The sequence below is a fragment of the Wyeomyia smithii genome, chromosome 1, assembly GCF_029784165.1.
Source record: "Wyeomyia smithii strain HCP4-BCI-WySm-NY-G18 chromosome 1, ASM2978416v1, whole genome shotgun sequence".
Lineage (NCBI taxonomy): Eukaryota > Metazoa > Arthropoda > Insecta > Diptera > Culicidae > Wyeomyia > Wyeomyia smithii.
The window spans coordinates 150,899,607-150,923,501 of NC_073694.1; the positions used below are offsets into that span (position 1 = coordinate 150,899,607).

Sequence of the window (23,895 nt, forward strand, 5' to 3'; positions counted from 1 at the left end):
GCTCATTCCTATCATATCTGAACGTTGTTGGGCTTTCACCATTTCGGCTGCACACAAAAGACAGTTCTTACAACTTCCAATTAGTATGAATCTCATGCGTTTATCTTTTTTTATGCTCGAAAAGGAAGAGTATTCAGATTACAAACCAGCAAACATGGCTTAGTTATTCCTAACAAAGATATGAACGTACCGCATTTAAATAATCAAGCAAAGTGATTTTCGGCACCGAATTTCTGAAGCCTGTAATGTACCAAACGTTGTTAGGAGAAGTCTTTAGTGCTCTGTAGCTCTTCCCAAGTTATAAATGTGGGAATTAGTGGTTAGTGGGATGAATTAGAATAGAAAAAATCTAGTGGGACAAATATGTGTAGAAAAACATCGATGGGACAAACAGACTTGGTATAGTTTTTCATGATTTTCGGAACAAACAATGTTAGTTTTAAAAGTTTTTCAAAAATATACATGAAAATAGACTCATTGGTGATAAAAAACGAAAATCGACCAAAAGTAACATGGGACAACTATGCGTAGAACGGCAGTGTAGTACGTGTAATTATGTTGAATTGATAAAAATCAATTCAAAAAACGTATCATATCTTAGACGACGAGAAGCATGTACGAACAATAAGTCAATAAAATCAAAAATTTGGAATTGAAAAATTGTCGATCCGCAATTACCAAAAATTCTGACACTGTTGACATTTCATTTGCAATCGGTGCTAGCAATTTTGGAAACCCAACCAAGGTCTGAACATCTCGATTCGTTCCAAAAACATTCCATTTCTTTGTCATGCTTGAATTCACCAGTAGTGTCGAGCGTGGGGCCAGTGACCGATAAACGAGTCCTGTCCAGTTTTTTTTTTTTCGCAATGCTGCAAGATGCGGCGTTTGCCGTTGCTTCGGGTCGGCTGCTGCTCAAACAACTAACTAGTTTACAAACCCGAACGGACCGGCAAACAGGTTTTCAATTTCGAAACTTGCAGAACCGCGTGCAACCATCGGTAATGACCTCCACTTATCAGTTGAATATGTTCTGTTAACAACTATTGTGAGCATTTCCAATGCAAAGTGATTTAAATACAGTGGAAAGCGCCGTGCATCCCTATTTTTTGTTTGCACAAATTTTTATGCATTGACTGTAACACTCTAATTTTGCTGGAATTTTCTTTTTAAATAAATTAGAAGACAATGCGATGCATATCCTGAAACCTCCTAAGTCTTGTCATATTCCCATATCGATTCTGCGAATTGGTTGCCTGGTTATTTTTTCCCACCTGTGTAGCTATTCTAGTGAATCTGTCAACCCAACGTGATGAATGATAGTTACACAGAGCGGACTGTGTTGCTGTTTAACTTCGGCTACCCGAAGGACCTTGAAACGAAACACCTCGCCGAATACAAGATCGATTAACTCCCTCCTTTACCCCCAGAGCAATGGATAAGCACTAATGGGTGGCCTTCGTGTGGGTCTAATTTACTCGTCACCCCGATCCGGTACTAATTAACATATTATATCCAGTCGAGCGCTGCCTAGACGACTAGCCGAACGGCGACGGTGGACACCAAAATCGATCGAAAATTTATGGGAAAATTATGCACTGGTTGTGGTCTGAAAACATTGGAATTAGCGCGCGAGAGTGGAACCGTGGTTGATTTGTGAGCTTTTGTACCTGTTAGTATGTCGGACCTACCGGCATCCTCGGCGGGTTTGATGCTGCCCAAGCTAGTTTGTCGGTACACGTCATAAGCCGCTCGCGAAAAGGGTGATAAAAGCCTCCAGATTAAGTTATCACAAGTTCCAGTTTCATGACGCATTCACATGGTACCGCGAGGGAGCAAATTTAAATGTCGTAAATCGTAAGGAATAAGATCAGGTTAACGGCTTGGCCCCGCTGGGTGTTCCGCTTAAACGAGCCGACTAACAGTTGAATTGAGCGGTGCATTCGCTACTCCCCTAGGAATGTGATGGTTGGAAATAGGATGCAAATGTATCACGATTTTTCTAATATTCAGATAGAGGTAAACAGAAAGAGAGAGAGAGAGAGAGAGAGAGAGAGAGAGAGAGAGAGAAAGCACAAGAAAGCCTGCAGTCAGTTTTGTACTCCCGAACAAAGACTCCGTTGGTAGTGAACTGAGGATTGGCGCCGGGCAATGGTCGCGAGAAGTTCGCTAATGTTTGGTAGGGTATACAATGACAGCACATTGCATGGACATGCGTGAAGAAACGCTAATAAATATGCGTTTTTGTATTGAGATTCTTCTCATTGTCAACGAATTAGGTAGCGAAATATTTTCTTCGAGTATTATCAATTTTTCGCAGGTTGTTGGATGCCCATGATTTCCGAACCTGCTTCCGCAATATAGATAGTTCTTGATGACTCAGGCACGGTTTTCGGATTTTTCACTGCAATGAACATAAAACATTAGAAATTAATTGAACAATCATCAGATTTGTCTAATCAACTTTACACTAGTACACTACGATCTATCGATTTTACTGAGTCAAATCTGTCTACAGTTCCAAGAAAGTGATTTTTACCATATGCATCATTCACGCGCTCAAATAGGTCAGTGATTATCAATCCGAGTAGTGAAAGTCTGTCCAGATGCTGTACACCGCACGATACAGTATAAATTTACAGTCGATTAAGGAAGTTTTGATTTTCACTATTTTGAAATAATTTTCATTTCTGACAATCAAAATATCAACACGAGTGTTAAGATTTACCCGGTCGATGTTCATCGTTCTTTTGGTATCATGAATATCAATATAAAGAAGGCTGAACATCGCTGCTTTTGAATATCATGACAGAGAATATTCTCAGCACTGGCGCATACAGGCCTGGATTCAGGATTTAAGTGGCAAATATACTATTGAGAACATATTTTTAGATTTTATTGTCACGTAGCAGGAAAATCTGTTGGGTTTAAGTTATGGGGAGTGGTGTTGGGACAGTTGCACTCTCCCAAGGAGCCTAGTCTTTAGCCCTCATTTTCCAGGAACGAGCTTTTTATGCTTGATGCATCCTTCTCACTTTACACCTCCTACGTTACCTACGTTACCGAACCTGTGTAGATACTGCCTGAAGCAGCCATGGGCTGACGGAATCTGTTTCAGGAGGTAATTTACTTCTCCATGTTGTCTACCGATTCATCCGAATACCACCAGAATAAGTCAATACTTCCTTTCACCTTTCGCGGAATTCGACCCTTGTGTCGCAGCACTCTGCATCCTTCTTACTTACTCGCTCGTAAACCACAGACACTTTTTTCCAGTTTATCACGATCACTGTACCTAGCGCTTTGGATTACACTGGCCAAGTATGGACGAAACCACGCTGGCAAGGAGTTTCCGCTTGCTGCCGTAAACCGCTGAGCTATTTGACATCATCCGAGATAGTCCTGAAATAGCCGTTGAGGCCCTGTTACAGGTAAAGTCGACGTGGCTATGAAACGTGAGCTTGCCGTCAAACAAAAACCCTTAAAACTTCAAAGATCGCGTTGAGGTAATCTAGCGTTATGTCGTTCGCAAGCGAACTTAAATTTCAACACTTCGTGACATTCTACATCATCGAGCCCACGATGAAGCCTTGCTGTGATTGTGACGCCCTTCTTCGTGTTGTAAACTAGTACTCTGTGTCTAGAGTCTGTGTCTGAGATACTGGAATGTCCCTGGATTCAGGATTTAAGTGGGAATGTCGGACGTGAAAACCGACAGCCGGAAGCGTGCTGCCCATTTTTTAGCCAACACGCTAAAAAGTGATCAGCAATACGGCGAAGCCAACTGCCCTCCTCGCGTTCTCTTCTTATTCCCTCCTCGAACGTCAGATCGATGATCGACGGCGCACCTTTTTTACTGATTGTACTTCTTGCCCTAACGTTAGCCAGATCTAGGCTGAGCTTTGCCGAAGCTTCCAACAAGATCTGACCCTGTGGTTCATACAACGACTTCCCCAAGCGTTGAAGTTATCCGCCACCACCAATGGTGTTAGGCCCGTCAGCTCCATGATTACCAGGTCGACCATCTGGACGAACCTCTTGGTAGACAAACGTGACTTCACCTTGGCAACCGCGTATCCTTCATTTTAGGGTGACACAACCTCTCTCACTGGCAACCTGCTCGTCGCCCTAATGGCCTAATCCCCAATCCAGTTATATTTCCGGGAGGAATGCGGTAGGGGTCTGATAAGATGGCGTTTCCGACAACGACTTAGAGACTAAGAAAAATCCTCATTGACTACGAACTGAAACGGTATACGGATTTTGTTAAATGAGTGGGAGTATTTGCTCAAATTCAAACACTGTCCCAATCAGGACAAATGAATCTATAAATGAAAAGTTAATGATTTATCTCTTTATCTATATAAAATCAAGCAACGTTCGTAACTTGATCTTATAAAATATAAAATTATCATAGTGACTATGATAGTCCTCCGTCATGAGGCCGTGTCTTGCATACTATCCTCTTTTGTCCTACTTTTGTTAGAAAAACCTTTTTTTTTCTTCAATAGGTCTCATTTTTAAAGGTTCAGACAATTTTTAGGCAACTGAATAGTCCATCTAAAATAATTTTGTTGGCGCAGTATCTCAAATTTAATTTTGTACATGAAAAATCCTAACCTAAAAGCCATCCCTGGGCAACTTTTCTCTAATTCTTGTCATTACTCAAAAATATAATTATCGATTTATGAAATAAGGGTTTTATTTTTTCCCTGTATTCACCTAGTTCAACCACTGACCAACAGACGTGCCTCTCGGGAAAAATCCTTGAAAATCTTCGTCTTGTTTGAAACGTTACACTTATGCGCCGGCATGTGAGCCTACTGCCTATTAATGATTTTCATTACTGTTTTTGTCTTCGCTTATAGCGACACCAGCGGCATTACTGCCTACCAGTGTCGTAGCCAGGGGGGTTAAGGGTTTTCTATATTAATTTCTACTTAGCTGGAATTTCTGTGGGAACTTTTTTCGAGAAGACAGAACGTTTAATACTTATCACTAAACGAACTTCGAAAAGCCGATTTTCATTGGCATCCTACTATTCTGAATATTGTCCTTAAATTGACCATTGAATGAAACACTCAACCGTTTATTCAAACAGCGCGGTACGGTACGGTGAGCAATATCGCTAAAAATAGCAAGAAAATACTTCATCTTTTACGTTGTTCTCTTGTATTTTATCTCTTATATATTCTCCCGCACTCATGTCTTTACTACAACGCAACGTAATGATGTAAGCGCGCCAAAACTCTGTTTTTTTTTACATGACAGTCATAGATTTAGGTTACTCGCTCTTCAATATCCTCAAAACTCACTTTTATATCAACTCTCCCCAGAAGAAATACCAGGCTACGCTACTGCTACCTACTTAACTAAATTTCAAAATAATGACGATGAAATCGTCATTGAGTGGCACGTCTGTTTTTCTGTGGTTTTACCATTTTATTCTGAACTAAACTTTTATTTTGTTCCCAATAAAATTACCGTGTAATAAATTCCCTACAAATTGCAAAAATTCACACAGTTGGACAATGTAATTCTATTTTCCTAAAAAAAATCCTCCAGAGGGTAAAACTAAAAAGCAAAACTTTGGTACTACATGCCGATTCGGAACCCGACTTTCTGTTTGTATGTATATGTATGTATATTAAACTGGATTAATTAAATTTCCTGACTTTAGTGAAATACCTGTATACGAAGCTTTTCAAATCGGATTTATGCTTTCATTAATTTGTTATAAACTGAAAAAAGTGCATTCCAAAAGCTCAAACCCAAAAAAATGATACATTATAGCTATTTAACTATTCCTATGAATTTTGGTGTCTCTAGCCATTACCAAAACACGTCCAATTACGTGGGAATGTTGTATAGAAATTGCTCGCCGAGTTCATCGCTTTAACGTTATGTTGACGAAAAAAGTCCCTGAGAAAACGGTAAAGACTAGGGACACCAAAATTCACAGGAATGGTTGAATAGCTAGATTATAGCCTATAGCGGAATTTTCGGCGTTACATCATTGACGGATGCTCCTTTGAGGTACATCCCTTCGATTACACAAACGCCTGCTAGGATACCATTAAGAATGCAGCAATTTATGTAGAAGCGCTTTCGTACGTAGACAAAATCCAAAATCTTGCAATTTTAAAAATGCTGTATCTCTGGAACGCTACATTTTGTTTTTTGCTGTTAAGTGATTCCTATGTAAAATCGTCTGCTAAACACATTGGCGTGGTCAAAATCAAAATCGAAAAGGGGGGGGGGGTATTTTGAAGAAATTGCAAATTAAGTTTTGAATCGAAAAAAATGCAATGTTGGCAATACTGCAGAAAAATATTGATCACGTCGTTCGATTCTACATCTAAAACCCTTCAAAATGATATGTCAATATCACTTGTAGCTCTTCAGGGTCCCGAGATATTTACAAAATAAAAAAGGTGTTTTGCTAAATTCGCAAAAATTGGATTCAGTCCCATTGGTCGAGGGGTCCACCAATCGGTAGAACACTTTGTACTTATTAGTTCCGGCCCAAAATACATCGGCTCACAAATTTTGGTCGAAATCGGAGATGGTCGATGCATTTCCTCGGACACTTGACATGGAATGACCCATATACACTAAGGTCGCTTTTTACGCGTTTTTTTTACGCGGGTTTTTTTCACGTGGCTTTTTTAACGCGGATTCCGGAATTTACGCGTTTTTTTTTTACGCGGATTCTGGAATTTACGCGGTTCTTTTTACGCGGATTCCGGAATTTACGCGTTTTTTTTACGCGGATTCCGGAATTTAAGCGGTATTTTTTTTGCCCGGATTTCGGTTCCCCTTCGCTCGGAATGCAAAATTAACGATGGTTTTTACGCGGATTCCGGAATTTACGCGTTTTTTTTACGCGGATTCCGGAATTTACGCGGTTATTTTTACGCGGATTCCGGAATTTACGCGGTTTTTTTACGCGGTTTCTTTTTACGCGGCACGTATCCCCCGCGTAAAAAACGACTTTAGTGTACTAGGGTAACCGGTCCTATATTCATCTCAGTACCTATATTCATCTCATCACGCCTTTTAGATCAATTTATCGTCAAATTTTACCATACTTTCAACGTACAACTTTCAGCCATTTGGAAAAATCGAGAAGCAAATAGATTTACCTTCAAAAATTTGTAGAAATTTGACGGTAAATTGGACAAATGAAAGAAATAAGATGAATATAGGTGCACCAAGCTATTGAGATGAATAATGGAGCGATTACCCTACTTGTATTGTTTTCCTTGCCTTCAAAATTGAATGGGTAAGAGGTGAAACCATTATCATCGCCCGAAAAAGTGACGTTTTAATTCGGACGCAACGTCACGTGCACGTCAAATCTTCTGTTTCGTTATTTTATGCGAGCTGCGTGTTGGTCTACAATTTACAAGGGAGGATTCATTTCTTGGTCATTGACCACTGAGTTTCATAAACAAAACAATAATGAAAGCACAGACTAGCAGACCAAGCACTGCAGCCTCTACCCCAACAAAGAAAAAGATCATTTCAAATTTCCACTCAAATAACTGTCGTCGCCAATCAACACCGTTTGGGGAGCTGTTATGCAATCCGAAATATGCACAAACGCTGGGCGCTGCGATCGGCACCAGCTGGTACCGGTATTACCAGCCTAAAGTAATTTTTAATATGAACGATGAATTTATCAGAAATTTTTTAAAAGTGTAATATCTGGTAGTCTGTGATAGAAGCTTCAACAAGTGCATTGAGTAAAGGATAAAATCCACCAATCACCCACGCAATCTCACGATTACGGAATCTGCATTGCTCACATAATGCGATGCTCTTAATTCTGATGATGGTGGTGAAACGGATCAATATCGGTTTCTTATCAATTACTGCGTCTGCTCGTGAAACCCGCGTTCAAAACCGCACCGAAGAAAAGAGATGTATTGAAAATGAATGAAAAAAACATCAAAGCAGGCTTACGTCACTCTTTGGGCGGATCGCCAACCGGCAACACGGCGCATTGAGCGGTAACTAGATCCGCCTGTTCGCTGTTGACTGCGAACGAGGTGCGATTCGATCATTATTCCACTCGAATGCGTCGTTAGGCGAGCGGCCACAGCGGTCGCGACCCATGCGGTGCCAATTAATAATAGCAGAACAATGGCTGCTCACCTGGTCAGGACGATTGATCGTAACTATGCCTGTCGCACACCAGAAACGAACGCTCACTGAAAGATGTTGCCAGCACCCACCTTTTCGAGGAGACACAAGCGTAAGCCTCGAAAGGTCAAGATATACGCTTGACGCGACGACCATCACAACCGTCTCCGGTTTCTGGGTCAACAAGATAATCGATTGAAATCTGAAACTGTGCTGGTGCCGCATAAGGAACTTTCACCTTTGCCTGCGTGTTCGCAGCGTTCTGCTGTCGTTGCAAGTTTTATCCATGCCATCAGTGCGGAAAAAATCTACTGACATAAATTACAAACCTGAACCACTCCGACAGTATTGCACGTACATAAGTGTCATCACTGGTGAGATTCTGATGGCAGGTGGCCTTAAAGTATATGAACTATCTAGGTAATCTTCAAGATTTACTGACGAACACCCAAGCTATAAAGTTGTGTCGGAAGGTATCAGTGCCAGCAAAAGTTCGTGCAGTCACGTTCAGAAGAAAAAATCAGATCTCACTGGTTTGATCTAAATGCAATTTACGGTAAATAATCACAGGTCGCAGAGGAGCATCGCGCAATGGCAGGTCAGCTCCATAAAAACTCAAAAAAGGTAAAAAATAAACAAGTAATAATACCTCGTGAAACATGGGCGGCTCTTCTGAGATTTGAGGCCTGGCTTTCTCTGGTAGACATTGGCCAAGACCGCAAATAAACACCCAAGCGAAAATTGCTGGTATGCAAAAGAAAGCAGTAGTTCTTCCGACACCACTGCCTAGGGGCCCCAACGCAAGAGTCGTTGGTAGATTCGTACCTCTCGGGTGGGCAAAATTATGCTCAAACGAAGTGGCGTTTCTCGGTATTACCATTAAACATAATAACCGTTTGAGGGTCGCTGAAGCCATCACGCAACTGGCCCCGTAACCGAGAAACTAGCATCGCAAAAGGATTCGGTTTTCTTGTGACGTCAACGTTAATGTTAACGAGAAACCTGTTCAAAGATGTATCGTCCAATACTTCATAAGCTAGAAAGTCAAAACTTTGTTTAGCCTTCAGCGGATAGTGGAGAAATTTTACTGCACGATAGTACAATACTGATGAGGGCTAGTTATTTTCGATCGGAGAGGCTCACCAAAATGACTGCATCATAATTTCCTTATTTGTTTCGCTTTTACCTGAAAAAGGTTAAACCTTGAAAATTGATGATAGATCCGTCGGAGGAATCGAGTACCACGGCTGCCACGAGTTGAAGGAAAAAACGGCTCTGAACAGTGAGCGACTCCACAATGCCGCAGTTCCACCAATGACGGAGGTTGTTTAAGTGTGCCAGGTAAGAGTTATAGTTCATAGTTCAGAAGTTTCAAGAGCATCTGAATCTTTCTGGCGAATGTAGCATAAACCTACATGACGGTGTAACTAACAATGACGGCCAAACGAGACCAAAATATTGATGATGAAAATTCTAGTATGAAGTTACAAGGATTTTTTAGTAAGGCTACACTTTAATGAGTCAGTTTCACACGATTAGTAGCGAGGGACTAGAACTTTTATATTCATTTGTTTTATATTCACCCTTTCATCCTCAGCACAAAGTTACTTTCGTTCTTTTGATGCAAATGTCGGATTGATGGTATTTTTCTGAACACTGCACACATTGTAGTGCGAAAGGGATAACTCAATTTGTTTACTTTTGCGATTGAACCTTCTTGATAGCTTGAGTCAGCAATATCTACAGGAGTAATGAGGACGGCAAAGTAAACCAGGGATTTAAAAAAAATAACTGTTGAAACGAGAGAGAAAAATCACGTCATTCTATCGTTTCTAGCGGACATCTACGCACACCGCACGCACATCATCATCTATCTATCCTTCCTCCCCGAGCTGATCGTGGCGGCACTTTTTCATCTAAAACAAGAGATTACCCAGTTACCATATGTAAATCTGGATTATGACAGCCGCGGGCGCACCCACCCCGAATTTCAATGCGCGTCGTCATTTTCGATCCCGCTAGTGAATGCCCGTCCGCTGACTGACCTACTCTGACTATCACGACCACCATTAGAGGAGCCGCACGACGATAATGGTTTCCGATTTTCCCGTCCGGATGAGGGCAAAACTTTGTCTGCATCGGTTGATTATTGCATTTGTTAGGGACGGCTGGTATAAGCAAAACGCTGAGTCAGGAACTAATAATTTATGTTTTCTTCACGGGAAACATAAACAACATCGCAAAAAATAACATCGAGAAGAATAAAATCTTCTTCCTTGAAAAGTTGTACGAAAACGCATTTCTCATGAACGAAAAAAAAAAATATTGAAGATTTTAGACTGGTCCGTTATACTGGTCCGTACATACTCTCATTTCTCATTCTCTGTCTCGCAAAAAGTCATCACTTCAACTTCAGATTTGTTTTTTGCTTTTCCAGATATTCTAAGAAATGACTTGGCAACGCTGGTTGTGAAGAAACTGGAAGTCACTAATCTTGCTCTAGACATCTCTGTTGGGATCTAGAAATAGGGTTTTAAAAATTTTAATTTTTTAAAAAATTTATAGCTTCTGAACGGTAAATCATAGCGATAGTTTCATCCGACCAACAAGCATTTCTTGTTTTATTAATTCAAATGTTTTTCTTTGGATTATTATTTTAAGGTTTCATCCAGAAATTACGTATGGACTTATTTTGAAATTTTTGGGTATCCTGCTTCGTGTGTTATGGTTAGTTTAACTTTGAAAATCTAACCAAAGTTTCCCGGATTCCGAAAGCATTTTTAAGTCCGTAACTCATTCTGTAGGATTTCTTTTCGAAATATAATCTAACTGTTCGGTCTGATGTCAATCGATCTTTGTTCAGGACCTTTCGAACTCTGCCCGATGTCGGACAGATACTCTCTACACGCCCAAATATTATTATAAAGATCTATTCGAAAATTTACGAGCAATACTTCTCCAAATGTACCCAATTCGAAGGCATTCAGTAAATATAAGCTATATCGATATCACAGGTTTAACGAGAACGATAAAAAATGCAACAGCACAAAAAGTCGAAGAATTGGTAGCAACAACATTACAATACGTCCAACGCACCAGAGCCGAGCCTGTAATTAAGTTGTTCATATGAAATTGAACTAATTGAAAACCATGCCTCCTGAACCACTTCCACAAAGCTGGTTTGGTGTTGCTCGTTCGAATGTTTAAATACGCATCAGGTTCGTGTTAACTAAATTATAATGGTTCACTATCACCACAGGACAACCAGCATGTGCGTAGCTAGGAAGGGAAGCTCAGATCGGACGCGCAACTACCATCAACTGAAAGGAAGTGAAATCGGGTATTTACGCACACAACCATACTGAGAAGACATCACCGCGCTGTAAACTATTCGAGTGCTGGCGCCTTCACTGCCGCTAATGAAGCACTCACTTTAATCAGCCAGAGCCAAGGCGGCAACGGCTGAAGTGCTGCCGATCAATGTCAAATTAGAGTTGACCTTTCACGATCTTCTTTTTTTTTGCGGGTTCCCCAAACGGCGTCCATTTTTCAGCTCCGGATGGCCGCTGGATGGGAGCCGTTATTGGCGCGTTTCAATCCACAGCCTAATTGAGCAGCATCTGCGCGAGCACTTGAACAGCAATGGGAGCGCTCAGGGTTGTAAGTAGGCACTAAACTGCAGTAAAACCTTTAAGGTTTTTTTTCTGGTACGGGATGAGCTGACAGAGTTCATCACTGCTACACAGTGTGCGCCTCGTGAGGGTAGGGGGTTGCTTGATGACTCAGATACCCACAACCAGCAATCGAGGTTATGCAACTGCATGTTCCGACCCGCTTGGCGGTGCGAAGTGAACGTGAATATGTGTGTACAGGAGGCCGGACAGATTAATGGTTCCTTCGAGAATCTGTCGCTGTGAAGTTGTGGATAGAACACTCGCATCGCCACCGTCTGCTGACCATAACCGGCCGAACGTGAAGGCGTCGATATTTTAGGAAGCTCATTTTGCGCTAATGGGGAACCATTAGAGAGCGAAAAATAGGTTGCAAGGAAATTGGTTGATTGCAATCAGAATTTTTATTTCTCTTTGTAATCTTATTTTAGTTTGGTATTTGGTCATTTTGCACATTATCGTCAGTAGCGAAGAACTGTGTTATATGGTAAGACTGTTAGAGAAATCGCTATAACATATACTCTAAACAGAAAGATCTGTAAAAAGATGAACGCCAATATCTAGAAGCAACTTTCAAAAGCGCAACCAGTCTAAAGATCAAGGCTTCATCTTCCGTGAAAAACGAACATTAATGTACTAGCAGCATACTTGCAAATGCAATACAATGTATTTGCAAGCACCTTCACGCTCGATAGATAATTGTCATGAGATCCACACTGTACCCCCGCACAGTAAAGATTTTACGATATCACTATTTTAGAGCTGTTATCGTTTCTGACCTGCTTGACAGCATCCCACAGCTGTCAAGCTCATCGCATGTAGTCGATCTATTCTCATATACTGAAGTTTGTATTGCATATGGTCGGCGTGCGACCAGACCGAACCAAGCGCCATTTTTTTGAAAATTGAGTTTTTAACACTAGTGGATGTTAAAATTGATAATCTATATTTCATAAAGAAACGAAATCATTTGAACAGTTTATAATGGTATTATAACAAAATTTCTCTGCAGCAGTTTGCAGGAAGCATACGGGGTAAGTAAACTTTGATCGCCGATTACTCGAAATAATGTTTTTGGCGCTTGGTTCGGTCTGGTCGCACGCCGACCATATAGAAAAGTAAACAAGCTATTAAAATCTTTTGAGCGAAGTCATGTTACCGTAATGATGGCAATAATCAATTTCTTTTTTTTTCTCTTTATTTACAGACTATACAATTCATCGCGTTTAGCGTTGCAAGGTCGGTGTATATTATCTGGTAAGTTGTTTTCCAATACTGACTTCAAATTGATAGTAACCCAATTTAGACGATTACCACAAAATTGTTTGTTAAGAATTTTGACCTGGTTTTTCGTTTCTAACAGGTAATTAACCTGTATACTCTAAAAAAGATAACTGCAAAAGGCAGCTTGCTATTCCTTGGGGTGCATCATTTATCCAGTAGGCCCTAAGCAGGCTTTAATAGTGGCGTCTATCTTGACCAGATTTTGGATCTGCTAAGCATAAAAAGCAAACAAACGAAGCGATGTTCATCGTATCTGCGTTTACTTGGCTGTTTTTTCTCGCAGTGGACTTTAAACTTAGCCGTAGAAGAACACTCACTAAAATTCTTCGAAGACACAACCGGGATCGAGGTTAAACTGAAACCATTTTTATAGTGGCTACCTACACCTTTCATGCCGACCAAAACAAACCTATCGAGACAGAAATTCAGCTCCGATTTTTAACAGCTAGAGGAAAATTCGTAACCGTTTATTGATAATTAAATTGCTCTACTTATCTTAACGTGAACCGACACGGAATCCAAGCATGGGAGGATCGATGGCTCGCTTCCACAAACTACCACATTTCAGGAATGCCTCACCTGGAATTATTTACTGTGAAACTGTTAAACCAGCACCAGAGCATCTAGTTCAATTAATTTGCATATTTGGTTTTACCGTAAAACCGTCGAAACATTCAACTCTTGCTATTTTTCACATCACTATTTTTCTCTTGGCCTGTTGTTCATATTGTCACGCCGAAAGCGAATATAACATTTTCGACAAATCCCGGCACGTAACAGTGGCGTAACCATACAAATTAAGTATACTTTTCTCTGTACAATCATGAATATCGCGATCGTAACTAATTTTCGCGAAAATAAGCTCAAACTTGTAGCGCCTTGCAAAACTTTAGTTTTGCTTTTTTCTAGTTTCAAGTCAAAATTTTGCGCCCGTGTTGTCAGCACTGCCAGCAGCAGGCTACGCTAGCATATAAAAATGTTTAAATTGATGATTCTGAATTCTAATGCACCAAAAAAAAAAATTTTAGTAACGATTATTCTCGCTTCTCCCCATTCAACAGTTCCTAAAACTGCTCCTTTTTTCTGATTTATGTTGTAACATAGGCCTAAAGTAAGTAGCAATCACTGTTTTAAAATGAACTTTACTTACTTTTTTGAAGCCCTGTATACGACTAATACATAACAAAAAAGGCACATGGTGGGAAGCGAATACACAACTCGCCATTAGTTTGGGATCGCTTCATTGTGTATTGCATTGCAATACCCAATTTGAATATTGCAGCGCTCCCAAAAAGTTTAGCATCACTTGGAATAGGTAAATATCTCATGTTTCCGATGACCAAGAAGGTTGCAGTCTTCAGCAAACTTGTTTCTAGTGTTCTGGTCTTCTGGACCGTTCGACTTCAGTGTAGATTTCACTAGCCACGTGGCGCTTGTAAGCCTTTTTACATGTGAGCAATGCCATGGAAAATAAAGAAAAACATATTTTTTGGCATATCATTTCCGATTTCGCTGAAACTTTGTACAGTTCTTTCTTTTTGATTCTTTTTATAATATCAGTTCTTCATGTAGAATCACGACTGCTGTTTCAAACGGACCTAATATTCTATATCAGAAAAACGACTTGTCTGATTAAAATGGTGTCCTCAGCAAAGTTGCAGGTAATCAAATTGCGGTTCTGGACAGAGTTGCCAATGTTCCAGTTTAAACTGGATTTTTCCATTTTTTTTTTTTCAATTGACTCAGTCAAACAGTTTATTCCCAAAATCTTCCAGTTCTTTCATAAAGGGGAACTGCTCCATTATTCATCTCAGCCCATATATTCATCTCATACAACATGAAAACACAATTGAAAACAGAAAAAACGCATATTTTCTAACTAAATCGATCTGCTAATCCATGGAATGGATTCTTCTTAGTTCACTTTAGATTTTTCATAAAGTAGAATCCTCAAAAACTCACTTAAAAGTTCTAAATTTGATATAATAGTCAGACATCTGCACTCGAAAACTCATTTATTTTAATCACCTACCTCAGAAAACAAAATCCGCGCATTGCTCTGTACGGCTACAACGGGAATCGTTCAGCAGTCAACCAAAGTTTTTCTCATCACTAGCGGACCATTTTTTATTTTAATCACTAAACAAAATCACTCACTACACTAAGAATACTTTAATCTTTGAAACGTTCACCTCAAATTTCTAAAAACCAGCTTGAATTAGCAGGAATATATGAGATGAATTGAACTGCCGTGGTTACCTAGGTTACCATATTTGCACGTAAACCACTACAGCGGATATCTAGGTAACCTACTACGACGGGCTGCGGCTACGTTCATTCATGATAATGTGATTCATTCATGATTAACAGTGCACTGCCGTGTGATGAATATGGGGGCGTCGTGAGATGAATAATTGAACAGTGATTTAAGTTTTGAGATGGATATGGAAGCGTTGTGCAAAATGGTTTGTTTTACAAAATTCAGGATAAATCTAGCTTAGTTTACTAAATATACAATACTGAACGATTCTATAAGAGCACGTAAGCGTATTTTGTTTATTTGTTCAATGATTTCATGAAAATTTGTTGTTTAACCCGTGCATTCTTCGTGATTATCGGCTCAATGAGATGAATAGTGGAGCAGTTCCCCTATTTGCCAGTTACATTAAGATTTTATATTCATTTGAGCTCCAGTTGATTTTAGGAAAAAAAATTAAAAACGTATTTTTTTTATATTCTTAACGGCATTTTTAGTATTTTTCTTCTCGCACGAAAAACGGCCAAATTAAGGACTGCATGGCGGGATTGAGATAATAACAAACTAATAGGTTTTACCAGATCATGAAACCAAATCTACAAATTGAATTTCTGTTGCGTAGCAGTTTAAAAATTGTTAGAAGAATTACCAAGCGATATATTACCAAGCGAGAGCGAACTCAGAAATAATTAAAATTGTTGCAACAGTTGTTTTGTTAGAAGTGAAAGTAATTGAAAAAAGTTTTTTTCCTTTATTTTGAGATAGATTGATTGCGTAATTTTGAATTTTGCTGCTGTTAACGCAAATTTTCCAGTCCATAATTTTTATAAAAAGCAAGCTCGAAACAAAACATAAAAGACTCTGGAATTAGTCACAGAAAAGCTCTTCCATAATTTATTTTTTACTTTTTTTTTAAATTTATTTGGAATTCAGTTTTCTCCAGTTTTTCCTTTACCATTCTTCCAGTTTAATCAAAAATTTTATTGGCAGCTCTGGTTCTGGAAATAATACATACACTGCAGATTTTTTTTTCTTGACCGAATTGTCCAAATTTCATGCATAGAAGCCAAGGCAGAAGAAAAAGTATTTTTTGTTGCACTGTGTAATTATACCTAACTTTTGAACTGAGTCTGTACCAAAACAATGTGTTTGATGGCTAAAAGTATTTAAGTCTGAGTCCAACGTAGGAGAAAATCAATTATGAATGAAACATGCCTTCATATGGAGCTTTTGAAAAAATTACAACTATTCGATATAAGTCTAGTGAACAGTAACTTCAAGCCAGGGCCAGATTTAGATGCTGGGGGGCCCGGGGCAAATTTGTTTGTGAGGCCCTCTTTTCTTAAAACATCTAGAGTTAACGTTCTGGAAGGTGACAAGCACAAAAAAAAGGTCGCACTAGGACTAGGGGGCCCCTTAAATCGGGAGGCCCGGGGCATTTACCCCCTTTGCCCCCCCCTTAAATCCGGGCCTGCTTCAAAATAAATATATCTTACAGCCGTTGAAGAGAAATGTTGTCTAGTTTTTCTGTTTTTGAATGAATGCACACAAACAATACAGTTTTAATCTTCATCAACCGACATCAACTGGCTCAGCCTCTACTCGCTTTGTTGGGTTTGTGTTTCGTATCTTTCATGCGCAAATCAACTCCACTTGTATAATAATGGCAGGCCTTACCTAAGCAACCAAGCTAGGATTGTCGCAAAACGCACGTGTTCCGTTCGGTTAAACTGCTATTGCCCAAGGTTAAACACGCCATTGTTGTAAGTTATCTACAATATGTGAGAATATGTTTTCACATGTGACGCATTAACCTTTGAAAATTCGAAGTCAGCCATTTGTGGCTTCAATACAGTTTCACCTACAGTTTCATCTTTGACAACATCGTGTCCGGACCAGTGTACCATTGGATAACATCAACAGCAGTATTTCTGCAAAGGACCATGAATTGGGTTTGGACAGTAATTTCCAGTTTGGCTGAAGCTAAGCGCCGTTGCTCCTTTCGTTATATATTTGTCATTATCAGTATGTTTTACCTTTCCTCTAGAAAAATATAGCAATCACTATCAACATCAACGCCGAAGTTTTATGTGAAGGTGTGCCTAGCGTTATTGGTGAGCTCTCCTCTGATAACGCTGGTGGCCTAGGTTCAAACTGCCGTGAGATGACAAAGTGACGTAAGTGTCATTTTCTCGAATATGAGGTTTTCATGCCAACTTGTTCTTTATTCGAAAACCTATCTTTTGGTATCTTCTTTTTTGTTGTTAATTATTCGTACGTTGCATAAAATAAAAAAAAAAAACAAACTGACGTTGGCACACATTTCCATACAAAAATAACGAGAATTTTTTTCGTTCTTGTGTCGCACTGAAAAACTGATCACTTGGATCTACGTCACAATGTCATATCACGGTAGCAAACCTGAACGTCGAGATAGTTGTCAATGCTTGCGAGATGCACAGTGGTTTAAAATAGCAATTAGTTTAGTAAAACATTACACAGAAAAAAAAGTATGAATATTTTTCACATAATTGTACATTACTACCGGTTTCTATACTATTTTTTTAATGAATGTACAAATCACGACCCAATTTTATCGAATCCAACGAAACTCGGTGTCTGTAGATTATCACAGCCCCTTGTGACGGTACCGTACCTGCCGTCTCATTTGACGTCACCGCATAGCTCCCATAGTTGCCAAGTAAGCTAAGGATTACAAAAGTAGCCAACCTCCAGCAGCAATCTCGGAGCCCAAGTCAGCATTGTAATACCCTATAATTAAATTTGACTGCCACAGTAACCATTAAAATTCAGCACTCCGGTTTGGCCCCAGGGTGAGATTTAGTGCATCATGCAAGAAAGGAAACGGTGAGGGTGGTCAGCTAACAAAATAACCTCACTGTGATCACACCTGATTACAACAAGTTTCAGACTATTGAATGAACCAACGCTCATTTAATGAACTATGGTAATAACCTACATTGTTCGTTATTTAAAATCTTTCAATCCGGAAGCGGTTTTAAATATTCAAAAAAGTTCGACCACCGCAGGGGACACCCTTAGGATAAAATTTTCTGTCTTTTGCCGCCGTAAGGCACTTGGACGCCATTGAATCTGCTGAACATGCAAAACAACCAAACACTTTCGTGAAGCACAGCGTCTGTTCGAGCGAAAAGCTACGCGACGAACGGCCTGATGAGATGAATGAATGTGGCTGTGTGTGATGGGGGTCGCGCGTTCCTCGCTTGCTTACTTGCTCTGTCCATGGTTCTAATGTTGTTGCTGTTATTTGTACCAGCTAGCTGTGGAAAGGACTAGTGATGCTGCTGCTGCTGTGGGTATCGAGGTTGGTTGGTCCGCTGCGGAGCAAAACAAAATAGCTGCCAGGCAGTAAAATAAATTACGTTTGGGGTTTCATACCGTTTCACGGCAAAGGAGGAGGCGCGGCTGCAGCAGCCTCCCGATGACTGATCGGTTTGTTTGCTCCAACTCTCGGCTAAGATGTGTCATGATCTGCACGTTTCAGCTTAGAGGTCTGGAGAGCGTGAGAACTTGCCGATCAGTCGCTGGGCCTCTCGCTACACGTCGTCCACATGCTGGCCAAAGCATATGAGGGTGTCCGTTAGGACAATCTATCTCTAGTGAGGTCTGAATATGGGTGAGATGTTATTGCGTGTTGCATAACACAATCGTCTTTTGCATTAGCCTGCACAGCGGTAAAGCTTTGATTTACTACGAGAATGACGACAATCGGTTTACGTATTGACCTACACTTGGGGATTTCGCAATAAAACCTAAACTAAAGCCTAACCCATCTTCTTTATTTACAGACTAAATGCCATGGAATCATTGCACAACGGTGCTCCGTCATCCCTAGTGATAGCACATTCACCAGCTACCTATAAAAGTCCGCTGCGACCAAAAGGCCACTACCGATCATCATCCCTAGAGAATAATCCATTTGTTCTAACCGGGGGAAAATCAACACTCAGCCTAGTTCCCACCAGCTTCACCGGTACTCTCAAATCGCGACGAGAACAAAAACGGATATCGGACTTCCTCAGCAAGCAGGCATATTCCAGTGGGACTGCTACATCCCTTGACGGTACCATTGGCAACGGCAGAGAACAAAATGAGAGCAGCATACGAAAAGCACACTTCGAAAACATTCGTGAAATTTTCGAGAAAAACAATAGCAAAAATGCGCACAACAACAAGCTAGCGGCCACCAGTGCGAGTACTTCACTGACCAAATTCAACAGCATTGTGTCGGTATCGACTACTACATCCGGACATGACACAACCTCAGGAGTTTCACTCTCTACGGAGGACAAACCACCCAAGATCCAGTCATGTAGTGGCATTCTTGGCAAGGTAAGATATATAAGCGAACATTTTAAATAAAGACAAAGAACAATTCCTGTCTTATCTTTCAGGGCAAGCAAGTGATTCGCCCAATAGCATTCAAACCAGTTCCTTACAAATGTAACACACCAAATTATACCAGTCCGGCGAGCCAAAATGGGGGTCGTCTTACAGACCTAGGTGAACGCTACGGATCGACGCCTTCTCTTGGGCCTGCAATGAGTATTCAGTACAAGTTTGGCAGCACAACTGATCTTCACGCTCATAACCACAATATACGACATAGTGAACATGGTGGCGTCGGAAGCGTTACCTCGAACGGGCTGGTCGCAACTAACGGGCCTTCTAGCGTTACGTATCAACACCAGTACGGAACGCTGACGCGGAAAACCTCTAGTATACCATTCAAAACCTACGACAGTCTGGAATCAATTCTTAAGCTACCGGACAGCATGATTGCGTCGTATCCAAATTCCAACACTGGGTAATTCATACCTATCATACTTTTTGGTTCTGCCATCGAACTTAACCCTGTTTCCCTCGCTCTTACAGCCAATCTTCCTTGGGTCTATACGCTGCGCATGATCTCCTCGATATGGCTCCTTCACCGTCGGATTCGGGCATCTCGGAACTAGAGGCTGCATTGCGCGATCGAGACTCAGAGCTGGCGTACCTTCGGCAAACAATGGAGCACAATGAGCAAGTAATATTCAAAGTTCATCAGGTTGGTAACGCCTTATGAGCGGCTGGACTAATCTGTTAAAAAAAATCACTCATGCGCAAAAAACAAGCACTATCTCGCAGCTCGATAGTGTCACTCATTTCTACTACATGCGTATTTCCGCGTGTGTGTCTTCCTTTTCTACTATGCACTTTCGTATCTGTCCACCTCTCATTTCTCTTACCTATTTAGTTACAGCGGGGAGGACTTTTGTTTGGGGTGGTGTTTGTTGGTCCTAACGTGTGTAAATTTTGAATATTATATTTGTATAATAATTTTCAGTACAGTACACTCATGCTTTCCCATGCCTGTTTTCATAGCATACAAATATTTTTTTGACAATTTTCTATATTGAAATTACGTAACTATATCAAACCAATTATTCAACTTTGTCACTCGTTGTAAAAAAATGATGGTTTGCTAATTATTTTTTTTTACGTGTATTAAAGCGTTAAACAATTGTTCCAATTTTTAATTTATGGATTTCATCACTAAAGTAAGAATCCGAATGAAATTTCATGGCATGTGACAACAACTAAAAGACGGAAGGAGTTTTGATTACTAGGATGGTTCTTGCATCAATTTGGATCATAAATCTAAATAACGTGCGCTGTTTAATGAATAAATTTATTGTTGTTTTTGAAATTTCAATGATTTTTTTTCACAATTTTACGAATTGATTGATCACCCGGTTGAAGGTAGTCTGGAATAAAAAGTTCCATTCGCATCCAAAATATAATACCTAAAATACTGATCCTTAAGCCACAGACCAAAAACTGAAGACTTGAACCACAAAAAAACGATCATTTCATATCGGTAGGGGAGAGTGAAGTAAAATGCACCCCTTGCCAAACGATGATTTTCTTAACGATTTTAATACTTAATTTGCACTAGAAAATTATTAGCAAATGTCACCAGGTCTTAGCTTTATTCTGAAAAAAAAAAAGATTTGAAATGAACAAGCTGAAATTATGAGAGATATTGATATTGTTTAGAAAATGATTGTTTTTATCAATAAGATAAATACATTTGGATGCTCCACAACAATGCATATCATGTACCATCGCGGTTTACACATCACAACATCACTTGAATTGAGCTATTAACATGTGATATACAAATTCCTCTACCTTTATTATGAAGAACAATAAAATAAAATTTGAGGTAAGAGCATGCTAGACTGGTCTTTTAGGATCCGATTAATATCAAAGAAAAAGTGTACGTCGTAATAATTTTTGCAGGGTGTGGCGCATTTCACCCCAAGAGCGATTAAAAAAATGAATGTTTTTTAAAGAAAACTTATTTTCTACTAATATTGCTTACTACAAATGGCTTCGTAACTGTCGTGTCTACCGTTCAACCGTTTTTTTTTCTTCAACTTATTTTTTCCTACGAAAACCTTGTTGAGGTTATAATATATATATATATATATATATATATATATATATATATATATATATATATATATATATATATATATATATATATATATATATATATATATATATATATATATATATATATATATATATATATATATATATATATATATATATATATATATATATATATATATATGTATATATATATATATATATATATATATATATATATATATATATATATATATATAATTCCAAAAGATAGGAGCAACAAAATTTTATTTAATTTGATTAACTTAAAAGTTTATAGTTGAAAACCTTTGAACCAAAGGTAGACAATTCAAAAACTACATTGTCGCTTTAATTTCATAGAGCAAAAAAACGAGTATCATAACCTCGGAATTGTTTAGAGCGCAGGAGTTAGTCATAAATTGTTCAACGGAAAATATAAACTTCTACTAATGTAATTGTAATTTTAAAGTGATTGTAAAGGTATGTTAAGTAAATTTTAGCCGGTAAAGTATTTTATAGCTTGAAAAAACCTGCATCCAAACAAAGCCTCATCAGACACGTGTTATTAAGTTTCTCTTTATTCACAAAGTTTTCACAAAACAAAATTTTTGTTCGGATTCCCAGCAAGTCACAGCAAAAATTTACCCACCATTCGAAAGGTTATAGTAGTACCACAAAAAAAAAAAATATGCGCCATCCTCACCCATTCGTAACTGCGTTCGATGTGAAGTTTGAATTTTCGGATTTGCTATGTATCTTTTGTTATTGAATGAGTGCATTTATCATGCCTTTTCCATACATCTCTGGTGAACATTTGATTTGTTCTTCCAGATTGTATAATAACTTTTCGAGCTTACCCTGTTCGGGTTTATTAGGTAATGCAAAAGAGTTTTTGTTTATGTAACTCAAATGTCCTCCAAGAAACACTCGATCTCAATGGTTAGATGTCCACTGAGTCGCTTAAAAAATCAGTTCGAACAAAGATGGACAGCTTCGAAAAATGACAAAATTGATTGAGCTAAATCATAACATTTTTAAGCTGATCAGAAGCTTCGCATTCAGGTCGTCCAAACAAAGAATTTGCTGATTACAGTGATCGAAGCAAAAGCTGCAAGCCGCAACTGCTAAGAGAAATTGTACTATTGGGTGAGTTGAGTTACGCAGTAGAAATGACTCAAAGATTTGCTGGGAGCACTGTGGTTTCCAACATTATTGAGAGCATGTTTGACGATCCTTCTAAAGCGAATGATTCAAAAGACGCTTTTTTTTCTTCATCTATAAAAAGATGCTTTAAAAGCTGCAGAACTTATTATTGGCAAACGAAACTTTCTCACCAGAACAAGCTCTTGCTATATTTGTTGAAACTTTTTTTCAATTTCAGGGTAATAGCTGGGGAAAATCCTTAAATCACTGCTAGGTGATCTAAATTATTGAAATCTTGTCAATATTAAGTTTTTATGTCTAAATATAAAGCCTAATAGAGATAAAACCACTTTAAAACACATTTGCTATCGAAAAACACATTATAACAATTTTGGCCTGGTTTTTGTTCTACGTACTCCTATGTGCACCGTTTGAAGCGCTGTTATACAACCGTATACTTTTTCTGGTTCTCAATCTGACACATGTGCATATACTGGCTCTGCTGTCGAAATAACAGACACGGTGCGAAAACTTCACCAGTCGATACTGGTATTCCTTGCATAAATATTAACAGTACACATTTAAACGGTAATTTCGATGGGAATTTGTTGAAACTGTTACGAGTGTTGGTTTGTACCTGAACCTTAATCAATTCCTGGCCATTTACTCACTTCGATGCACAACAAGTCCAAAGTAATGTGATTCAGGATCACAGTGGTCTAACATGGAGACTGTTTTATATAAAGATACGCAAAGAAAAAAGCAGTAAATATGGCAACCCTTTGCTAATCTTCTGTTTTAAATGTACTGGCAACCAGATTTTACTTTGTATGACTTTTCGTACGCACTAGTAAGTGTAATTGGGTTCGAAATAGTTGGGTTCGCTGATGATATAGTCATAATTGTTCGTGG

At 39.2% G+C, this 23,895-nt stretch overlaps 1 protein-coding gene across 8 annotated transcripts in view; it reads left to right on the plus strand.

The window, feature by feature from the left end:
* Positions 1-23,895, plus strand: part of LOC129717511 (leucine zipper putative tumor suppressor 2 homolog) — a 69,712-nt gene that overhangs the window by 40,975 nt on the left and 4,842 nt on the right. For 6 of the 8 annotated variants that reach the window (XM_055667466.1, XM_055667467.1, XM_055667471.1 and 3 more), the window contains exons 3-6: positions 13,027-13,058; positions 19,191-19,734; positions 19,797-20,209; positions 20,278-20,449. In XM_055667466.1, the coding sequence (XP_055523441.1) occupies positions 13,027-13,058; positions 19,191-19,734; positions 19,797-20,209; positions 20,278-20,449 (1,161 nt within the window). Of the gene's footprint in view, positions 1-13,026; positions 13,077-19,190; positions 19,735-19,796; positions 20,210-20,277; positions 20,450-23,895 lie in introns of all 8 variants that reach the window. The other 2 variants (XM_055667473.1, XM_055667472.1) reach the window with 2 other exon arrangements.